Raw genomic sequence first — 19,312 nt, forward strand, 5'->3', positions numbered from 1 at the left:
AGATGCGGCAGCAGCAGCAGCAACAGCATGAACGTCTCTTAATCTTTAGTCATCTCCTTTCTCTCACTTTCTCTCTCTAACACTTCTCTTTCTTCAGTTCTAAGGAAACGAAACCATTTCAGACTGCAGCACTCAAAATGTAAGCTCTCTTCACTCTTTCTCTTTCTCTCTCTCTCTATATATATAGATATAATCATACATTTATGGTGCTGAATATTGTTTCCACTGATGGTATTGCGATACTGTGTTTTCTTTTCAGCTCACGTTTTCAGTTCTTCTCGATCAATATATCTTTGTAAACGGCTTAACTCATATGTTTGTTTGTTCTACTTGATCAGAATTTTCTGAAATTTGTGGCGACTGGCGAGGAATGAAGCGAGGAGCTGATTTTTCTCCAGGTAAACCACGCCACTGATGATCAGATGGATAATCGCTTTTTTTGTTTTGTTTATTTTTGAAAATCCTTACAAGATTGTTATTGCTTAGCACTATAATGAAGTCTGGGTAATGTATTATTGTATTTTGATGTTGAATGTATATACATGTGATTTGGCTAACTAGCTAGTAGCTTTAGATAGAGGTTTTCCTTGTTTTTATGTTTTGGGCTGTTTGGTGTGCTCAGATGTGAAGATTTCTGGTTTCTAATTCTGGTTCAGTGAAGTTGTGAATTTTTTAACAATTTTGTTTCTGTTGTGGGATTTAGACTTGAATTCAGGGGAATTCAAAAGGCTTAAAAGTTCTGGAAAATATGGAAGTGTGACTGAGGAGATAGAGGCCCTTCTTGCTCGGTCGAGGCAAATAAATCCACTCTTGTTTTTTACAAACAAGTCCAATGTTAAACAGGTCTCAAAGTTTGCAAATGGGAAAGCTTTACATTTGGCAAGGAATATCGATTTTTTTGATTTGGAGGATGAGAGTAATGACGGGGCAGAGGAGGCTAGCACAGCACCTATTCCTGTCATAATCATTGATTCAGATGGGGAAGACATGGAAGATCAGAAACCATCTTATCATCCTTGTGAAGCTGATTCCTTAAATCAACCATTTGGAGATACTTTTGTGAAGGATATTGGGGTAAGTTTAGTTTACCTTGTGAAGCTGATTAAGTTTACATTTCGAGGCTAGTTAATAATTGTTGGTTCTACTTTTTTATAGTTGGGTTGCATTGTTATGTAAATTTAATAATATTATATAAATGTTTTTCTTTAACAACCTTATTTCAGGTTTGTACTTTTAGTTTTACACCAGCATGTTTGTTATAGTTTTCTTGTACAAATTAAATGATCAGAATTGTAAGTTTAAAGAGGATGTAGTCTATTCAATGCTCAGGAATAATACTTCTTTTTTTTTTGCTTAATTCAATGTTTTGATGTCGTTTTATGACATTCACCATACTTAAAGCTGGGATTACTCTTGTCCAGATCAGAGATAATTCAGATAGCAAACACAATATAGAAGATTCAAGTCAATATGATCCTGAGACCAAGCTAGAGAAGGGTGTTCATGTTGGCATAGAAGTCAAAGATGAAGGCAACCATCAAACTGGTCTTGAGGATAATGATGATCTTGAAGATGAAGGCAACCATCAAACTGGTCTTAAGGATAATGGTGATCTTGACGATGTTCACTGTACAGATAGCAGAACCCGAGTGGAAGATGCAAGTCTACATGAAGAAGGAGAAAAGAAACCATCTTCTCCTCTTCAAAATGTTTTTCTCACTCAACCCTCTGGAGAAACTTTCATGAAAGATATTGAGGTTAGTTTATATTTGGAGGCTACTGTGTTTCTTTTTGCATATTTCACAATCATGTTACAATATACCTTGTGTTTTAACATGTAAGTTCCATCCAGTATGAACGATAAATGATCAAAAAATTTAGACTGTTATTTACACAAATAAAATAATATATTATTTGCTTCCTCACTATTGCAGTATTCCTACATTAAGGTTGGAATTATACTAGTGCAGGTTAGAGACCATTCGGACAGCAAAACTAGTGAAGAAGTTGCAAGTCCTGATGAGGAAATTGATTCTGAGATCAAGAAAGATAATGGTATTTATCTTGGCGTAGAGGATGGAGATGAAGATTTAAGTATTACGGAGGAAGATGGTCTTGAAGATGTTTGGAATGAAATGTCGATGGCATTAGAGCTTACCAAGGTATCTCTATGATCAACTATGCAACAAGAGAAAGAACCTCTTCTCTGTATTTATTTTGTATTTTTGTATAATGTTCTGAAATGATGATACATTTTTCCTGTTTGTCCTCTCCTTAGCGTAGATTGTGTTAAGACTCCTTACTCCATTTATTTGGTTCACAAATATTTGATTTATTTGATGATGGTGAAGAACTATTAGCAATAGGTTTGTAAAGACAAGGCTCAATTAGTGTTATTTAATTGAGCTTCTGGGGCATTTATCAATAGATATTTTGATAAAGGGCTTAAAAGATAAGGGCATGGAAGCTCTGGGACTTTCAACTACCAATGCCTTAGAGGTTTAACTGTCAATAGACCTTAGCTTTAAGACCAGTTCAAAGAAGATAAGTATTTAAGGACAATGAATTTTCAGAACAGGCACAACTCCAGTCTCCGTCTTTTCATTTATCAAGAATATCAAGATTATGTTCACACTAATTTAAAAAGACTAACACTTAGTGGACCAAAATATGGTCTCCAATTATTGTTTGGATTTGTTTTTACAATCAAATTTCTTTTAGCTTTCAAAAGTTTTCCGTGAAGCATGAATAATGAGCTTATTTTTACATTCTACTTCTTCTAGGACTCTGTTGTAGACCATTCATCAGAGGAACAGAAAACAGAAGTCGAAAAGGACTGCGAGCACTCTTTCATATTAAAGGAGGACCTCGGTTATGTTTGCCGCGTTTGTGGGGTTATTGGCAAAGGAATTGAGACATTATTCGAGTTTCAGTATAAGGTATGGCTTCATTTTGTGCATTTATAACTTCATATACTCAATAGTACTTCCTTTGATCAGTTTGAGAAAAACCAACAGACATAGAATCTACGTTTTCAAATTCAGGGCGACATTTTGTTGCAAAAGATTAGTCTCTGTATTTGTTGTACTATTTAAATTCATTAATCTATGTCATGACCGAGAACATTCGAGTATATCTGATTTGCTTACCTATACTGAGAAATTAAAGGGTCAATAATAAAGATCACCCAGTTAGTATCTTGGCATATGTCATGTTGCAACTTTTTTTGAATTATTGCTAGCCTACTGTAATTTTGTTCTCATATCTGATATGACATGGACTTGGTGTTGGTTTATGATACACACACTAGAGATAAGTAATTTTCTAGACATTACAGAGTTTACATTGATTGTAATAAAGCTGAGAAATTCACTATATACATAGGGATTAGACATCTACAATCATCGGTACAAGTACAACACACCAAATGATAACAACCTTCTAGAATATAAAATGTTCCTAAATCATTGCATAGCAGAAAGCATATTGGTGGTGATTTTTTCAGACAAGGTCAACCAGGAACAACAGAGTTAGAGTTGCACCGATTATTGAACCTGTTATGCACATGAATTGTTGAATTATTGTCTGAAAATGTAAACGGTGCAAAAAACAGTACTGATTAGTAAATGAAAAAGTTATAGGTGCTAATATGGTTATTTGTGTTTCTTAGCTCAAAGTGCTTTTCTAAAGAGAAAAATGAAGAAAGGAAACGTGGTTGCATTCCATCTCATTTCTCTTATGTTCTGTTTCAGGTCAAAAGGAGCACTAGAACTTACGTGCAAGAGCGTGAGGATATCAAAGACAAGTCAGATGAGATAGTTAAACTTACTGTGTCTCAGGATAAGGACATGTTAGCTAAATTATATGCAGATCCAAGCCATTTGAAGAAAATGAAACCTCACCAAAGGGAGGGTTTTAGTTTTCTTGTTAGCAACTTGATGGGAGATAAACCTGGGGGCTGTATCCTGGCCCATGCTCCTGGTTCAGGAAAAACATTTATGATAATCAGTTTTCTGCGAAGTTTCCTGTCTAAGTATCCGGATGCTAGACCACTAGTTGTTCTTCCCAAAGGAATTATGGAAACATGGAAGACGGAATTCCGGAATTGGCAGATAGAAGATATTCTATTGTATGATCTCTACAAAGCCAAAGGCAGTAGAGTCCAACAGTTAGAGGTTTTTAAAAAATGGAAAGAAACAAAGAGTGTTCTTTTCTTAGGCTATCAGCAGTTCTCTTCCATTGTTTCTAACAAGGAAATTAACAATGCATCAGCTGTATGTTGTGATATGCTGCTTAAGGTTCCATCAATTCTCATTCTTGATGAAGGGCATACCCCAAGAAATGATAACACAGATGTCTTCCAAACCCTTGCCCAGGTGCAGACACCAAGGAAGGTTGTGCTTTCAGGAACCCTTTATCAAAATCACGTGAACGAGGTGTTCAATGTTCTAAATCTTGTTCGACCAAAGTTTTTGAGCTCAGAAACATCTCAACCCATTGTGAAGCGGATCATGAGTAAGGCAGACATATCAAGTGTTAAAAGGCAACCAAAAGCTTATGGTGAAGCAGTTTTTTTTCAGATAGTGGAGGATACTATTCAGAAAGATCAAGACTTCAGAAGAAAAGTGTCTATTATACACGACCTGCGTGAGATGACCAACAAGGTCCTTCATTATTACAAAGGTGATTTCCTGGATGAGCTTCCTGGGCTGGTAGACTTCACAGTAGTGCTCAATCTCAGTTCCAAACAAAAACATGAAGTTGAAAAAATAAAGAAGCTAATGAAGTTCAAGGCAAGTTCAGTAGGGGGTTCAGTTTATCTGCATCCGAAATTGCAGCCATTTTCTGATAACGTGAACACAACTGATGATAAACTGGATGAGGTACTGAGATATTTAGACATGAGTGATGGAGTGAAGGCGAAATTCTTTATGAATATACTAAATTTATGTGAAGCAAAGAAAGAGAAGCTGCTGGTTTTTAGTCAGTACCTTGTGCCTTTGAAGTTTTTACAGAGATTAGTGATGAAAGAGAAAGGTTGGCAACTAGAAAGAGAAATTGTCTTGATCTCAGGTCATTCTACTCCAAACTATAGAGACCGGTCCATGGAGCACTTCAACAACTCCTCTTATGCTAAAGTCTTCTTTGGCTCCATCAAGGCCTGTGGAGAAGGCATTTCTTTAGTTGGGGCATCTAGAATCATAATTCTAGATGTTCATCTAAATCCATCAGTGACTCGCCAAGCCATTGGCCGTGCATTCCGCCCTGGACAGAAGAGGAGGGTGGTTTCATATAGATTGGTGGCTGCTGATTCACCTGAAGAGGAAGATTATCAGGTTTGCTTCAGGAAGGAATTGGTTTCGAAGATGTGGTTTGAATGGAAAGAGTACTACGGATACAAAGATTTCCAAGTGGACACCGTTGATGTTAACAAGTGTGGTGATGAGTTCTTGGAATGCAGTCAAAAACTAGCAGAAGATATAAAGGTTTTGTATAGAAGGTTAGTCCCATCTCTTGGTTTTTTCCCATGCATAATGATTTTTCTTTTCTTTTTCTTTTCATTACAATGTTTGTTTACGATTTTCAGGTAAATCTCACTACACAACAGGTTAGTAATAGAGAATCTCACTTACCTTACTGACTACATATGTTATATAGTTAATCCATGAATTTTGATTCTTGAAAATGGTACAGGTGTCAGATTAGTATGATATTAGTGGCTGTGGAAATCTGTACATAAAGTCAATCCATTTTGGACCCTTTTTTTTTGTTAACTTTCACATACTTCACTAACCACACCAAGATAGTGTTTTTGCTCAAAATTAGATCATTTCTTATATCCTTTTCTTTCCTTTTACAGGATAATTTTGAAGTTGTTAATTTTATGTTTTTATGCCTTCGCTATTGCTAAATTCTAATTTGTTGTTGAATGCAGACAAAAAAAAATTGTTGGTTTTATCCTTGATTCTTTATTTCTTTAGAAGAAGAAACACATATTTCATTGCTAGGTACAAGTAAATGCAGCAAGTTTAATTCGTTTTATTTATAAAATTTATTAATTATTCTTATTAAATATAAATTTTAAATAAATAAATAATATTATATATAGAAGAATACACAAATATATTAGAAAAAAATAAACCAAAACATTGTTTATATTTCTTTTTAAATATGATAATATTTTTTTATCACAAACTACCATATTTAAAGTACAAAACGTTCATAATATTATTCAAATCACACTTCAATAATTGGAGAAGAAATTTATTTATTCTTGATAAAAGATAAATATTATTCTAATTTTTTATTTAGTTACACAATTACACTATTTATACACATGACAGTTAATATATAATGTATTTATGTATTATATATTATTATAATAGTAATATTTGTAACATTTGAATTATATTGATATAATTATTAAATATCTATTTTTGTATTAAATATTATTACAATAATATTTGAATATATATTAATATAATTACTAAATATTTATTCTACTGAAATTTTATAAAAATTCGGATTATATATTATATATTATTATAATAATAATATTTTATAATATTTGAATTTATATTAATATAATTAATAAGTATTTATTCTTGTAATAAATATTATTATAATAATGATGATATTTTATAACACTTGAAATTATATTGATATAATTAATAAATATTTATTTTTAATTAGTTTTAAAAGTATATTCGGTTAAATATTTAGAATATTTTATTAAAGTTAATATAGAAGAGATATATCAATTAATGAGCATTAATTAATAACCAATAAGTTTGATAACTTGATGTTTACTTGATCAAATGATCTTTATTAAAAATAGTTTGTTTCTTTAAATAAAATGATAATTATGATTGGATTTCATTTAAAAAGTAAAATTTATTTATAATATTTTTAATGAATATTTAATGTACAATTATTCCTAATTCTTTTATTTTATTCATACAACATAGTCCAATGGTGAATTAATTTAAATTTGACATGGCCAGTTAAAACAAAAAGTAAATAGATTCAATAACATAATATTTTCATAGTTATAGTATTAATAATATAAATATATATATATAAAAAAATATATATTTTCTCCTATATTATCCATAATCAAGATGCACAAGGTAGTGGATAAAATCTGCCTACTTGATTAAAAAAAGTCCAACAAGCACTCAGATTAGCATATTGGCCCAATAAGCCTGTCTGACTAGCCAATAATGTTCAAACCCATGTGAATAGGCTTGCACATTCAATGAACCGTCCAAAATGCCCAAAACCATACCTGGACCCGGACCCGAATCTGGATACGCTCAGTCAGCCAGGGACCTTGAAACAATCAAGGCTCACACCACATTTGCCGAGAATTTCGGAAAGAAACCACTTGGAGCGAGTCAGACGAATTAGGAAGATGAAGGAACAACGGTAAAGAAAAAGAATAATAAATAAGACCCTCAGGGGTTGAGGATGGGACATCTGATAACTATTTTACTCTACTTTACTTTCTTACTAAAACGAAGTACTACTCTCTCTAAGCGATCCAATCGAGCAAGTTGAATCAGTCAACCTGGTCTGACCCAACCGGACTTGACCCAATCGTTGAATTCCGCCGCCGTCTCTATCGTCACTTTGACCATCCTACTACTCATCCATCCATCAATATATCGTTATTTTCATTATAATTTTATTATTTTCAATTAGCTCTCATTACAACCCGACTAACTTGAGCGTCAGAGTCCCTTTTGCTGACACCCCACCAGTGCTCCCAATTGAACTCTCGTCTCTCTCTCTTTGTTCTTGACAGGTTGCTGGTGCCCATCTAATCAATTGTAGGAAATCACCTCTATAATTTGGCGCCCACCGTGGGGCCCTAGCAATCAGACGATCGACAAAGAGATCAAGAAGTTCACTTGAGAGCCATGTCAGACGTGACTGAGACACCCGATGTCTGCTCAACTCGCTGCTCTTACTGCCTAGATGAATGAAGAATGCGAGAAAATGAGGAGGCTCGAAGCTGAGAATGCTGACCTGCTCGTACGAATGGAGGCCATGTCCTCTCAAGCCACCGAGGCTCAACCATCCCGCTTCCGAGGCCCAGTCAGCCCTATGCAACCTTTGGGTGACCTCACTCCTATCTCTAACAGTGATGGACCGAATCAGACAGTTCCATTACCCTCGGTAAGGAATTATCAAACTCTGCCCACCATGTCTAACATTCAAAATTATGTTGTCAATACAGGTGAACAGGTAACCATGACTGAACATGGACACTCATCTGCGCCCGGATCACAGCAGATTCCAGGAGTCAGCCAGCCAGCCGGTGCAGCTGGACAGCAACAGATTCCAGGAGCCAGTTAGCCAGCCACTGGACTCGGATAGCAGCAGGTTCCAAGTGCTAGTCAGCCTACCGTTGGAGCCAGCCAGACCATCATTGGAGCTGGTCAGAATATACCTGAGCAACAGACAATTGGATTGAATCACGTAGTCATGAGCGAGGCACTTCGCCAAGCAACCACAAACTCATTTCCAATCCAAGATCCCGAGCTGGCTCGAAAGTTAGCTGAGATGGAAGCGCTCATCCAACGGATTCCTGGGATGCCGGCTCCAATTAAGAAGAGTGCAGCAAGCTGTTATGCAAACTCTCCATTCGTAGACGAAATTGCATTAGTGGAAATGCCAAAGAAGTTCAACTTCCCAAATATGAAGATGTTTGATGGGACATCTGACCCGGATGATCACATCGCACAGTATAGGCAGAGGATGTTCACCGTTGCCATCCCACTCGATATGAGGGAAGCATGCATGTGTAAGGGGTTTGGTTCTAGTCTGATTGGATCAGCCCTCCAGTGGTATACTAATTTACCTAATAATTCTATTTCTACTTTTGCACAATTGACTGACACTTTTGTTGAGCAGTTTGCTAGTAGCAGGAAACTTGAAAAGTCTGCAGAAGACCTCTACATCATAGTTCAACAACGAGGTGAGCCCTTACGAGAGTACGTAGGCCGCTTCAACAAAAAGAAGGTTTCTATAACCCATTGTAATCAAGACATAACCATCTCAGCCTTCCACAAAGGACTCCGCTACGACTCAGACCTATACAAAGAACTTACCAAGTATCCTTGCAAGACGATGGAAGACGTTCTTGCCAAAGCCTGGGCACAGATCAAATAGGAGGAAGATGAAGCTAACTATTATCACTCTTCTCCAAGGAAAGACACTCGAAGAGACTCAAGGGCAGGCAGACGATAGAGTGATAGACGATCCGAGCCATACCCGTATCCCAACAGATCAGAGAACAGAAGGAGGGAGTGCAACCGATCGTCTGAGACACGTCTGCGAGATGGACCAAAGATACCAGAATACAATCTTTCAATCTCACCAGCCTAAGTCGTTGGCGTACTGAAAGGACTCAGAGACAAAGTGAAATGGCCGGAAAGGATGAGGACTCCGTCTGACTAGCGAGACAAAGAAAAATGGTGTGAGTTCCACAATGAACATGGCCACCGAACGGCTGAGTGCATTGCCTTAAGACTCGAAGTATCCAACCTATTAAGACGTGGTCACCTGAATGACTTACTCACAGACAAAGGCAAAAGAACATCCCAGCAGGAGGCAGACAAGTCAGTCGTCCGAAGATAAATAACCCCGCCGAAGCCACCTACTCATGAACGGATAGTGAATGTAATAACTGGTGGCTCTGAGGTAAGCGGAGTCACCCATTCAGCAGCCAAAAGACATGCCAGGCAGACCAACTAGATCAAAGGAGAGTCTAGTGGGACAGAGAAGAATACCATCAACCTACCAGCTCAAACCATCAGTTTCTCAACAACAGAGTCAACCAGACTCCTCAACCCACATCATGATGCTCTTGTCCTTGCACTTTACATTGCTAATTTTCTTACTAAACGTATACTTATTGATAATGGCAGCTCAGCTAACATTTTTATTTTTAAGTGCTCTCAGAGAAATGAGGATAGATGAATCAAAGATCATAAAGAAGACTACAATCCTCATCGGTTTTAGTGGAGAGCAAAAGAACACACTAGGAGAGATCGAGCTACCTGTTTATGCCGAAGGAGTCAATCCGTGCACAAGATTCTTGGTAGTAGACTCTCCGTCTGCTTACAACGTGATACTAGGTCGACCATGGATACATGAAATGGAGACAATCCCTTCAACATACCACCAAGTCCTAAGGTTCCCAACTAAATGGGGAGTAAAAGAAATTAAAGGCCAACAGAAAGACTCGAGAGCATGTTACCAGACTACCATGAAGGCCAAACCCTCTCAGTTATAGCAATTACAGGAAGACTGACTGACTGACTCCCAGATGAACCAACCAGACATGGAGGAGTTGTATGAAGTCCAGATACATCCGGACTTCCCAGATCACAAAGTCCAAATCGGATCATGATTGGACCCTGACATTAGAACTAAACTCATTAATTTTCTATCTGTCCATTATGATTGTTTTTCTTGGTCCCATGCAGACATGACTGGAATTGACCCCGAAGTAATTGTCCATAAATTGTAGGTTGATCCAGACTACCCACCAAGGAAGCAAAAAAGAAGAAAATTTTCCCCTGAAAGGAACAAGGCCATCAACAAAGAAGTTCAGAAGCTCATTAATAATGGGTACGCGAGGGAGATGCATTATCCCGACTGGTTGGCCAACGTAGTCATTGTTAAGAAAAATAATGGCAAATGGAGAGTCTGCATCGACTTCACAGACCTCAACAAGGCGTGTCCTAAGGACTCATTCCCATTACCACACATAGACATGATGGTAGATGCCACAGCCGATCATGGACTCCTAAGCTTCATGGATGCATACTCAGGATACAACCAGATCCTGATGCATCCAGACGATCAGAAGAAGACAACTTTCATGACCAACTTGGGCATATTCTGCTACAAGGTCATGCCATTCGGATTGAAGAACGCAGGAGCAACTTACCAGAGATTAGTCAACAAGATGTTTGTCGACTTGCTGGGGAAGACGATGGAAGTCTACATTGACGACATGCTCGTCAAATCCCTCATTGCAGAGGACCATATCATCAATTTAAAACAATCTTTTGACATTCTTAGGAAATATAATATGAAACTGAATCCAACTAAATGTTCTTTTGGTGTGACTGCAGGAAAGTTCCTTGGGTACCTAGTAACTCAAAGGGGAATCGAGGCTAACCCAGCACAGATAGAGTCAATCCAAAGAATTTCTTCCCCAACGTGCATAAAAAATGTACATAAGTTAACTGGACGCATCGCAACACTCAGCCGATTCATCTCAAAATCGTCAGAATGATGTCACCTCTTCTTTAACACACTAAGGAAATAAAAAACCTTTGAGTGGACAGCTGAATGTGAAGAAGCACTAGCCCAACTAAAACAGTACCTGACCAGCCCGCCTCTCCTCTCAAAACCAAAAGACAATGAGACACTATTCATCTACCTAGCAGTTAGCGCGGTCCTAGTCCGAGAAGAGGAAGGCAAATAATCTCCAGTCTACTATGTAAGCAAAGCCTTACTTGATGCAGAAACACAATATAGCCAGTTGGAGAAGCTTGCACAAGCACTCATCCACGCAACAAGGAAGCTACGCCCATACTTCCAGTGCCATCCAATAACGGTCCTGACCACCTTCCCACTCAAAACAATCCTCCATAAACCAAAACTATCAGGCAGACTTACCAAGTGGGCGGTAGAGCTCAGTGAGTACGAAGTAATATATAAGCCACGGACTTCCCTCAAATCTCAGGTATTAACTGACTTCATTGCAGATTTTACACCTAACATGCATGTGCAGGCAGAAAAAGAGCTTTGTTGTCTGACCGAGGGACAGTCAGCCAGAATTTGGAAATTGCAAGTAGACGGCTCAAGTAACACTAGAGGAAGTGGACTCGGACTCGTCCTGACTTCACCCCAAGGTGACATAATCGAACAAGCAGTCCGAAGCTACCAACAATGAAGTCGAATACGAAGCTATGATAGCTGGACTCGAACTAGCCAAGGACATGGGAGTCAAAAGGATCGTGGTCTTCAGTGATTCTCAGTTGGTAGTCAACCAAATGCAGGGTAGCTAACAGGCTCGAGATAACAAGATGACAGCCTACCTCAATAAGACTAAAAAGTTGTAGTCGGTCTTCGACGAGTTCACTATCAACCAAGTGCTAAGAGGGGAGAACAATCATGCGAATGCATTAGCAAACCTTGGATCCTCCATCCAGACAACCGACCCTAAGACAATACCTGTAGTATATCTCCAATGGCCAGCTATCTGGAAAGATGAAGAAGAGCAAGTTAGTAACATATCCAACAACCGAACATGGATGACTCCAATAGTCGAGTACTTGGGGCAGGACATACTTCCCGAAGATAAGAACGAAGCACGTCGGGTCAAGGCTCAATCAGCCCGCTTCACTATTATACATGGTAAACTCTATAAGCGTTCATTTTCTAGTCCACATTTGAGATGCATTGACCCTGCAAAGGCGAAGTACGTACTGGCTGAGTTGCATGAAAGAGTGTGCGACAACCACTCTGAAGGGCGAAGCTTGGCGCACCGAGCCCTAACACAAGGCTACTACTAGCCAACTATGCGAGCCGACTCCTCCAACTATGCAAGACGATGCGACAAGTGCCAACGGTTCGCCCAAATATCCCACCAACCTCCAGAGCGTCTAATCTCCATCACATCCCCTGTCCATTCATGAAATGGGGGATGGACATTGTAGGCAGGCTTCCAACCGCACCAGGATAAAAGATGTACATGCTTGCAGTGACTGACTACTTCAGCAAGTGGATCGAAGCAGACTCGTTCCACCAAGTCCGAGACAAATAAGTAAAGGGCTTCATTTGGAAGAATGTGATCTGCAGGTATGGAGTACCAAAAGAAATCATGACGGACAATGGCTCTTAATTCATCAGTTTTGACTTCCAAGACTTCTGCAAATTCTGGAACATCAAGCTCAGCTTCTTCACACCAAAGTACCCCCAAACAAATGGACAAGCAGAGTCATCCAACAAGACTATCATGAACAACATCAAGAAGCGCCTCGAAAAAGCTAAGGGAAGATGGGTTGACGAGTTGTCGGGGGTCTTATGGTCCTATCGAACCACAACCAGGACTGCGACGGGGGAAACGCCATTCTCATTAGCCTACGGGATAGAGGCAGTCATCCCTACTGAGAGTGAAGTTTCGACAGCCAGATATGAGCTGACGACAGACAAAGCAAATTGGGAAAACATGTGCCATGAACTCAACACCATCGACGAAAGAAGGAACAAAGCACTCTTAAGAGTCTCAGCCTATCAACAAGGCATAGCCAGACATTACAATAAGAACATTTGCGCTCGGACATTCAAAGTGGGAGATTGGGTACTACGAAGAGTGTTCCAGAACACTAAGGAAGCGGGAGCAGGTAAGCTCGCCCCGACATGGGAAGGTCCCTACCTGATCACAAAGGTAGTTGGACATGGAGCATACAAGCTACAAACTAAAGACGGACGTGAAATTAACAACAGCTGGAACGATGTCCACTTAAAACAGTATCACTTTTAACTCAACCCAGTCTTCTTTCATTTTCTTTCATCATTGATCTCACGGGATCTTCATTCAAGCAATATACTGACACTATTATGCGGGAAGTGTCAGAACTACATTTGGGCTTGATCCCTGACAAGGGTATGTAGGCAGCTCTATGGAGTGCAGCCCCAAATTATGTCCAATTTTTTATTTTATTTTTACCTAAGATTGGTCGTCCAGCAAGTTAGTCAAGAAAGTGAACTAGCCTGACCATAATTTATCCGAGGACAAACGCCCGAGTTAACACAAAAAAGAAAACCAATAGTCTAAGTTTAAAATACAAGTATATTACACTTAGACTGGGGGACAAAGATAGAGTAAATCATCAGCCAGACAACCATGGTGAGTGATATCATTAGCCAAGTCAACCGGCCATCCAGTCAGTCATCCGGACAAGGTTAATATGAAAAGTAAGATAATACTTCTAGTCATTTTAATATAAAGAAAAATATGCAGGATACAAGATTACTTTGAGCCAAAATACAAGTGTTTCATAACCATCAAGACTGCCAGCCTACCATATCAACCATTCAGGCTAGACCGACTACTACCGACATAATCTTGTTAGAAAGAAATTACAACAAGATACAACAACATCTTATAAAAAGTTTGTGCAATCATAAAAAACTTATAAAAAATAAGAAAAAGAAAAGGCTTCTACAACAAAGAAATAGTAAATCAAGCAAGGGTCAGAAATCAATCCTCCTGCCCAAGATCACCTGTAGTCATGTCTCCAAAAGAGACAGCCAGGTTGTCAGCTTGAATAGCATCTTCAACCCTCATTTGTTGCAATTCTTCATAATCAGCTATAAACTGAGTTACATTCCAGGAATCAGTCTTCCCATTACGAAAGTCAATCGCCATCTGACCACGACACTGGATCTCGCCCTCTAAGGTAATATCAGTCAAACAACCTTCTAACATATCAACCTTGGTTTGAACATTGGCCAAGATATCCAAAGTAGGTTGCAGTCGACTAGCATCTAGCTCATTGGCATCCAATTGGGTCTTGAGTTCCCCGTTAAGTTTCTCAAGGTCTTTTTTGCAAGTCTTCAATCCCTTGACCTCAGACCGCAGATCAACATTCTGACGGTTCAATGTTTTCACTTGTTTTTCCAGTTCTTGAATCTTCTCATTTTCCCACATAAGGTCTTGCATACCCTGACATAATAAAGAAAAACAGTAACAAAACAATCAATCAATCTGACTATCCATCATTATGAAATAAATTTGATAAATTAGACAAACCTGAAAGACATGTGAAATGGAAGCAGAAAGCGATGACTTTGATCCAAGCTGATCAAACTTGTATTTGTCCTCAGGCCATAGTAGCCTATTAACCTCCACAAGGCGAGGACCAAACTCAGAATGTGCTGAGGCAGACAACGGAAAAGAAAGCTCTATCTTCTCAGCAAACCAGTCAGACGAATCAGTTGGAGAAGTCCGCTTCTTCTTGTTCTTCTGAGTCTTTCCAGCAGTAGAAAGAGGAGGAGGAGGAGGAACTTCATTGACAACATCCTTCTCAGCACATGAAGTTGCAATTGCCTGCTTCTTACGTGCTCGTAGGCGTTCCATAGCCCCAGAGCCTGTCAGATTTAGATAAAACGTTTCTCTAGCCATAAGAAGGTCTACAAAATTTCGTTCACCTGGCGTCAGTTCAGTCAGCAAAGACGATTCATACCCCAAAATCTCAAGACTTCGTGTGATAAGTATAATGCGAGATTGAATACGACTCGTAGGAAGGGTAATACCTTTAGGATGATGAGGAACCTGACTCCACAAAAAGCTACCACGAAGATTCGAATAAGACAAGATCGCTTGCCACTTACGATCTTCTTCCCGAAACTCAGCAAACTGATCAACCCTTCCTTGAGCTCCTCGACACACCCAGGCAAACGGTAAGTTCACTCTGCCTGCAAATTAAACAAAACAACCAGTCAGAAGAATGTCAGCAAAAACTACAGAAAGAAATTAATAATTTCGTCGCACGTAAGCACTCACTGGCTGAAGACCATGCCTGAGGAATCTTACAATCAGCCGGCAACCCCAACACATTATGAGAAACAAAAAAGTATCGATCATTCCAACATTTGTCACAATCTTTCAGACCTACAATAAGGGAACTCTTCAACTTATACAAGAATTGGTATCTACCCTTATCCGTATGATGATCCTTCAAAGAGTATGCAAGTAACGCCTCTTCAACAGTATGCCATGTTTCTCACTAAAAACTTCCATGGCCATCAGAGCACGCCAAACATTCGGCATCAGCTGGCTGGGTGATACAAGGTGATACTCACACACTTCTTTCACTAACCTAGGAAGAGGAAATCTGAACCCTTCCTTAAAAGGAAGCTCATACATGCATACCCAGCCAGGTAAATTCCAATTAGCCCGCTCCCCACCAGATAGGGCATGCAGACTAGCATAACTAGGTATATCATATGCCTGACGAAGCCGAGGAAAATCCTCTAAAGTAATCTTTGACTTCGGGTTACAACCCAGAAGCATGCGACCAGACAGACCACCAACTATAGGCTCATCACTATCCACACCAATTCCAACCACGCTAATAGGAATATTGGGATTGGTACAGCTACCATCATCACTAGATGAACATGTCATCCTACCAGAAGACTCATCAAGACTGCCTCAATTACTGATTAGTGCCCAAAAATACACATTTATTGATTTTAATAGTCAAAATAAATTAAATTTTAATTAATATTTTCATGGAATTAATATGATTTAATTTATAAATGAAAATATTTAATTTTAATTTAGTTTGTTTTATTTTGTAGGATTTAATTTGTATTTTTGGCACTTAGAAACAAAGAAAAAGAAAGAAAGAAGAAAGAATCAAAATTGAAAAAAAAAAGAATTGAAATTGTGGCATTTTCGAAGAGAGTTGGCCCAGAAACAGGCCCAAAAGAGCCCATGCCCGCCTATATTTTGCTCCAAAGCCACCCGCCTGTTGCCTCCTAGCGCGCCACGTGTCCCAGCAACACTCCAAAGCCAGCCGCCTATTGCCTCCCTGCGCGCCACTTGTCCAGGCATCCTCAAAGTCCTAGCCGAGCTTCCCTCTTGCATCAAGCCTCCAACGCCACGTAACATCTTCAGCAACGCCCAAATGCACCCTTCAGCAGCTTCACTCCATCAACCCAACACGTCCTAACCAGCCCAACGTGCCTGAAGAAATGAAGCCCAACACCTTCCAGCGGGCCTAGCTTCTCTCCAGCAGGCCTAGGCCCAACGTAACCCTTCTTCAGCAGTGACCCAACAAAGCCAGCCTCTCAACCTAGCAACCCGAGGCCCAATCTCCCTTCAGGACCCAACTCTCCCAGCCAGCCGCCTACGTGGCAGTTTCCCATTGGCTGGGAATGGGTCAAAACCCACATCTGCCACAGCCACCTTCAACCCATATTTTGTGGGTATTGGGCCTTGCAAAATTGTCATTTTGAGCTTTAAAACTCATCTTTTTTGGTGTCTTTGAAAAAGAGCATAATGACCATGCCCCAAAATAACTAGGTTAATATTTATAATAAGATTTGATTTTTCAAAATCATATTTTATTATTAATATTTCAAATTTATTTTGTAAACCCCAATTGTTGTTTAATTTCTTTTTAGTCATTTTTTTTTCTCTATAAATAGGGACTCTTTCTTCACACCAGGTATGTAATTTTTAGAGTAAAGAAACTATAGCAAAATTTCTACTCACTTTCTTCTTAGAATTTTGTGAGAATCATGAGCATAATGGCCTAATCTTCCTAGGAAGGTTAGGGGTGATTCCATATGCTAGTGATGTTATTTTGCTACTTTGATTTACTATGTTCTTAATGTAAAATATTTGAGTTATTTATGTTTTTTGATCTCCATCTCTATTTTGTTATCTTTATTTACTTATGCTAATAGTATATAGGATTAGTCATACTCTTTCTATGTACTTCTAATTAGTAAAAGTAATATTGATACATAATTTTATGTCTAATCTTCTATTGCATTATTGCCCTTGGGTATTTTGTCATGTTTAGATTTTTCATAAGATTAACATTGTGCTTTTAAAGTAAAGAACTTTATAACTCAAATAAACATTTGTTAGAAAAGAATATGGACTTTAAAGTTAGATTTTCCAAGTAAATGTTGGGATGTGAACTATTTACTTGTGCATTTTTGTAAATCAAGTAACCAAGTAACTAAACAAGCATATGGATGATTCTTGAAACCTTTCCTTTTCTCAAACTCTTGATTACATCTTACCTTTATTTCACTCATCTCATTTTATCACTTTATAAAAAAGACAATACCAAAATCTAAAACATCTTTTCATTTACAATTTTATTTATTTCTTGTTACTAACTTTTTGTGTTGTTTTCTACTAATCTTTTGATTTTAGGTTACCTCTTTGTAGATCGATCGCCCGATCTTACTACAACTACCGCTTAGTGGTAGTCACATTTTGGGCGTTAAACAATTACTGGAAAACATGCTCGAAATACCACCTAGAACAAATGCACTATCTAAGTTCGAGTGGATGTACAAATAATTATAAACATTATTGGCCTACCAGACAGCAAGACAATATAGATCAAAAAGTTACTGACAGACAGATAGACAACTAGCTCTCATCTAACCATCCAGACAGTCAGACATAGGGTAAAACATCCTAAGAGGAATGAACTAAAGCTACATACTCAGTCAGACACTACGTATTCACTAAGGCAAAACTATCATAATACATGGAAAACAGTAAAAATATATGTTCCTACTATCACCAAAGATCAAATGCAAACGACAATAAAAAGTGAATCAAACCAAAGTTACAACTACAACCTATACAAAACGACTTCAAGATCAAATAAGAACACAAAGAATGACATAAGAACATCCAAAGAAAGAAAGGAAAAGGAAACCAAAGATCAAATGCAAACGACAATAAAAAGTGAATCAAACCAAAGTTACAACTACAACCTATACAAAACGACTTCAAGATCAAATAAGAACACAAAGAATGACATAAGAACATCCAAAGAAAGAAAGGAAAAGTAAACCAATCTCTAGAGAGCTTTCCTCAAAGCCTTCAAGACAAGCCCCACCAAATGCTCCACCAAATGTGAAGAGCTTGTAAACAATGCTCACTTTTATAGGCTCACAGGGACCTTGGATGGATGACAAGTGTCAACCATCCAATGGGGAAAAATAGTATACCTACAAACAAATTTATCAAAAAGCATGTTTGGGTTTGGACATACTTAGTAAAATATAAACCCAGGCAAAATCATACAAAGCTTGATAAAATTTGTGAGCTCCAATTGTACCTGGCTCCCCTCATGCGCACAGTTCGTACCAGATGATATGCATTCTAGTCTGCAAGGCATTCGGACAGTCCACCACCTAGCTGTGTATATATCTGGCTAGTAAGCATCTTGACCAGACAATCGGACAACCTAACTCACGGATGCATGTCACTCAGCCAATTAGGCCTGCGCGCATCAGCAGGCCCCTCGGCCACTCGGACAACCGGCCAATTAGGCCCGCGTGCATCAGTACCCCCGTGAATAGTTGCTGAAAGGGGTAAATAAAGTCAAGGCATATTCTGACAATTGTCTCTAACTTTTGGGACCGATTGAGTTGGATAAATTGCGATAGAATTAATTTCTTTTTTCTACTCTTTGATAAAGAATGAATTCTATACCAAAGAGTGAGGGACAAACTGTAG

At 38.6% G+C, this 19,312-nt stretch overlaps 1 protein-coding gene across 4 annotated transcripts; it reads left to right on the forward strand.

Moving 5' to 3' along the window:
• Positions 1–38: 38 nt before the first annotated feature.
• On the forward strand, positions 39–6,002 carry LOC133781778 (protein CHROMATIN REMODELING 35-like). Of its 4 annotated transcripts, XM_062220857.1 has the most exons (9): positions 39–139; positions 339–398; positions 704–1,074; positions 1,422–1,757; positions 1,971–2,162; positions 2,784–2,939; positions 3,753–5,500; positions 5,588–5,608; positions 5,695–6,002. In XM_062220857.1, exons 2-8 carry the CDS (start codon positions 371–373, stop codon positions 5,589–5,591), a joined length of 2,835 nt encoding a protein of 944 aa, XP_062076841.1. In that variant the 5' UTR covers positions 39–139; positions 339–370; the 3' UTR covers positions 5,592–5,608; positions 5,695–6,002. The 4 variants fall into 4 exon arrangements, with proteins under 4 accessions (XP_062076841.1, XP_062076839.1, XP_062076840.1 ...); XM_062220855.1 differs by having other exon boundaries at positions 3,753–5,608; XM_062220856.1 differs by having other exon boundaries at positions 5,588–6,002.
• Positions 6,003–19,312: the final 13,310 nt, after the last annotated feature.

This window comes from Humulus lupulus, chromosome 6 (assembly GCF_963169125.1).
Source record: "Humulus lupulus chromosome 6, drHumLupu1.1, whole genome shotgun sequence".
NCBI lineage: Eukaryota > Viridiplantae > Streptophyta > Magnoliopsida > Rosales > Cannabaceae > Humulus > Humulus lupulus.